This window comes from Camelus dromedarius, chromosome 27 (assembly GCF_036321535.1).
Source record: "Camelus dromedarius isolate mCamDro1 chromosome 27, mCamDro1.pat, whole genome shotgun sequence".
NCBI classification, from domain to species: Eukaryota; Metazoa; Chordata; class Mammalia; order Artiodactyla; family Camelidae; genus Camelus; species Camelus dromedarius.
The window spans coordinates 3701511-3705189 of NC_087462.1; the positions used below are offsets into that span (position 1 = coordinate 3701511).

General features: G+C 60.2%; 1 protein-coding gene across 1 annotated transcript; it reads right to left on the reverse strand.

Moving 5' to 3' along the window:
• Positions 1-534: 534 nt before the first annotated feature.
• Positions 535-3259, reverse strand: TINCR (TINCR ubiquitin domain containing). The gene is made up of 2 exons (XM_064479581.1): positions 3000-3259; positions 535-616 (listed from the first exon to the last, which is right to left on the reverse strand). The coding sequence occupies exons 1-2, from the start codon at positions 3257-3259 to the stop codon at positions 613-615; spliced, it is 264 nt and encodes an 87-aa protein (XP_064335651.1). The 3' UTR covers positions 535-612.
• Between the last annotated feature and the right edge of the window lie 420 nt (positions 3260-3679).

The following is a 3679-nucleotide window of genomic DNA, read 5'->3' on the forward strand; positions in this document are numbered from 1 at the left end:
GCGGGGGGGGGGGCGGTGCCTGTTTGAGCCACCTGGTGGCAGTTTCAGGAATTGCAGGCAAAGAATGCAGTTAAAACCGCCGAACTGAGGGGGAGGGTATAGCTCAAGTGGTAGAGCGCGTGCTTAGCATGCGCAAGGTCCTGGGTTCAACCCCTAGCTCCTCCTCTAAAAAATATATATAAATAAATAAACCTAAAAACCTACCAACTGAAAACCTCCGTTCATTGTAAGGAGGGGGATAACAGAGCCCAGAGAGGAGGAGCCATTTGCCCAAGGTAACACAGCAAGTCAGGGCAATACTCAGGCCAATGTGTTAGTTCAAAAGGAGGTGAGAAGGTGAAGCCAGTGACCCTGCTCCAAGGGCCAGAGGCATTGGACTGTGTGTGTGTGTTGGGGGGGGGTGACGGTCATCAGAGATGAGTCCCTTCTCCTCTCTGGGCGTCAGCTTACCCATCTGTGGTCTCCACAATGTCTAAGGTCCCTTCCCTGTCTCAATGACGGGAGTGACTTACCCAGAGGGAGGTCAAGGCTCCCGGGAGATGCCCCCCAGCCTGCTCCTTCAGCCAGCATCTCCGGTCCCCTCGGTCATGGCTCCGTGTCCTTCAGCCTAGACTACCTGAAGGAGGGGGACAGGAAGACACAGGTTGTAGGCCAGTGCAGCCCCCACCTCGGCACTTAAGGCCTCCTAGTCTGCTCCGTGTTTGGCCAATGCATCTTCCTGCATCTGTCAGGACTCACCTCCAGCCTCAAGACCCTCTCCCTTGCTTCCAGGCATCACTAGAGCTCCAGAAAAATGTCCTGAGCAGCCCCTTCCTCACCTCGAGAGATCATACATGCAACAAACATTTACTGAGTACCTACTAATTGCCAGGCACTGAATTGGGGGACCAGCGGTGAACATGAAGGACAATACCCTCCTAGAGTTTACAGTCTAGTAGGGGAGACAGGGTGAAAAAAATTAGTAAAATAATCAGTAAAATATAGAGAAGTTGGGGGAAACATAAAGCAGGGGTGGGGGATAGTGCTGGTGGGATGCAATTTGGTCAGGAAAGACTGCACTGAGGAGGAAGCATCTGAACAAAGGCCTGAAGGAGCTGAGGGAGGGAGATGGGAAGCATTCCAAGTGGAAGGAACAGCCAGTGCAAAGGCCCTGAGGTAGGGCCATGTCTAGAGAGCTGGAAGAACAGACAGTCGACTCTATCCTAGTTCAGCCTCCACTGTCACTCCCTGGACCTCCACCCTTGTACCCACCTCCCCATCCCACAGCCTGCCCTCCCCGCAACAGCCACTAGAAGATGGCTGTGAGCACCTGTGTGTCCCCTCCCTCCGCTGCCCACAGCCCTCCAGGACTCCCACCTCCCTGAGGGATAAAAGCCCAAGTCCTCAAGGCCTTGCACCACCTGCCCCTCATCCCCTCCCTGCCCTCACCTTCTCCCTCTCTCCCCCTCACTCCCTCTGCTCCAGCCACATGGGCCTCCTCGATGTTCCTCCCACATGCCAGGTCCTGCCCCAGGGCCTTTGCAAATGTTCCCTTCACCTAGAACACCCTCCTGCCCACTCTTGTTCTCTTTGTTTAACCAGCTCCTTCACATCATACCCTGAACATCACCTTCTCAGAGGGATCTCCCCCAGCCATTGTTGATGGGGTGGCAACACCCGCCTCTCTCTCCTTCCTGCACCACCTTTCTGCCTCTTTCCACAGCGCTTATCACAACCTGACATTCTAACGTATTTACTTGGTTCCTTGTCTGTCTCACCCACTGGACTGACTGTGGGCTCCATGAGAGCAGGCCTGGTCTGTCTGGGTCACTGCTAGGTTCCTGTGTCCAGCACACAGTGGGCACTCAATAAATGCTTATTGTGTATTGAACATTGATTGTGTGAATGCCTGTGTGCCGCCCAGCTGCTAGGCTTGGTCTGGCCATTCCCAGTCCCAAGCCCCAAACCCCCATCAGTCACCATCCCACCACCACACAAGAGAGCTGGGGGCCCTCCCGCCCCACCTCCAGCCTCCAGGACTGGCATCTGAGACCCCTGCTCCTCATAAGCCCCAGGGTTACATTTACAGCTCCACTCCCTCCCCTGCCCAGCACCTCCATGAAGGCATCCAGGGCTCTGGGGCCAGCTCCTACCCACCTCCACCATCTCACTGTCCCTCTCACCAAGCACCGGCCTCCACCATTTTCCCAGGGTGCCCCAGGGGAAATGGCCTAGCTGCCCTTCTCTGCAGACCCCTCCTTGGGCTGGGGGACCCACTCATCTTGGGTCACCTTGGCCAGGGGACCTCTTTGGGTACCCCGGATGGCCAGGTCAGAGTGTGGGCAGCAAGTGTCAGGATGGGATTGTGGGAAAGGGAGGGGTAGTGGGGGAGATGGATGAACAGAGAGAAGAGAGACAGACACACGGAAAAACAGCAGAGGCAGAAATGGACAGAGACACAGAGAGACAGAGATGGAGACAAAGAGAGACAGATATAGAGAGACAGAGACAGAAAGAATGAAAGAAAATAAACAGGGACAGTGTCACTGAGAGGGAGAGACGGGAGAGAGAGATCATGGGAAAGATGGGGAGATCAGGGAGAGGCGACAGAGCAGAGAGGAGAAAGCCGGCAGGGGAATCCAGCTACCCTCCCAGCCTCCCTGAGGGCCTGCCCTCCTCCATCCTTCTCTCCCAGCCGGTTCTCACAATCAGCGGCGCTTGGGGGTGAGGGGAAGGGAAGGCGGCGTACACAGCCAGGAGAAGGGCCCTCAGTCCACCCTTGGGCAGCCATGCCACCCACCCCACCCTGACCCCAGCCAGGCCCTCCTGTGCCTCCCCAGGCTCCGCCCGTCCTGACCCATCTCCCACCCAACCGCGACCCCAGCTAGGCTCCCCTGTGCTCCACCGTTTCCCCCCAACCCTGATTGACCCCCCTACCCGGAGCGCCGGCCAGGCTCCCCTGTGCCACCCTCCCCAGCCCTGGCTCACAGGTCGCCCCCCCCGGCCCCGCCCGCGGCCACCTGGGGTCGCTGACGAGCAGCAGCACCGAGCCGTCCTGCAGGCGCACGTCGCGCACCGTCTGGTGGTCGTCCAGCCGCCGCGCGTTGTAGTAGAAGGTGCGCTTCCAGGAGGACACGCCCTGGCCCACGAGCTGGGCGCGCAGGTCGCTGAGCGTGTCCCGCGGCCGCACGGTGAGCGGCAGCAGCAGCGCCTCGTCCGCCAGGTGCACCTTGATGTGGTAGCGCTTCCAGCGCGACAGGCCCCGCCGCAGCCCCTCCATGGCGCCCGCCGGGCGCTCGGACCCGGCCCGGGCCCCGCGCGCGCCCTCCACACCCGCCAGACCGGCCCGGCCGCCCGCCCCCGCAGCGCCCGCGCCCGGCCCGCCCGGGCGCGCCCTGCTCGCAGGAGGGAGGCCCCGCGAGGGCGGGGCGCGGGGGGCGCGGGCCCGCAGGTCCCTGGTCCCCACCCGCAGGCGCCTCTTCGTTAAGGTCCAGGTGTACGAAGTGCCTAGGGCGCGCCGGGCGGATGGAGGCTCCCCGGATGCCTGCGAACAAAACGCACAGAAAGGAGCCACATCCTAAAGATAAATATGTACGTGCACAGTGCATCTGATCCTGGGAGGTGCCAGGGAGGGGCCAGAAGAGGAGGAGGGTCGGAGACTGGCCGACTATTTTAGACAGAGATCAAGGTCAAGGGAGGC

What these genes read in the sequence shown, in the direction of transcription:
- TINCR (XM_064479581.1), bottom strand. Translation starts at nt 3,259, where the DNA reads ATGGAGGGGCTGCGGCGGGGCCTGTCGCGCTGGAAGCGCTACCACATC.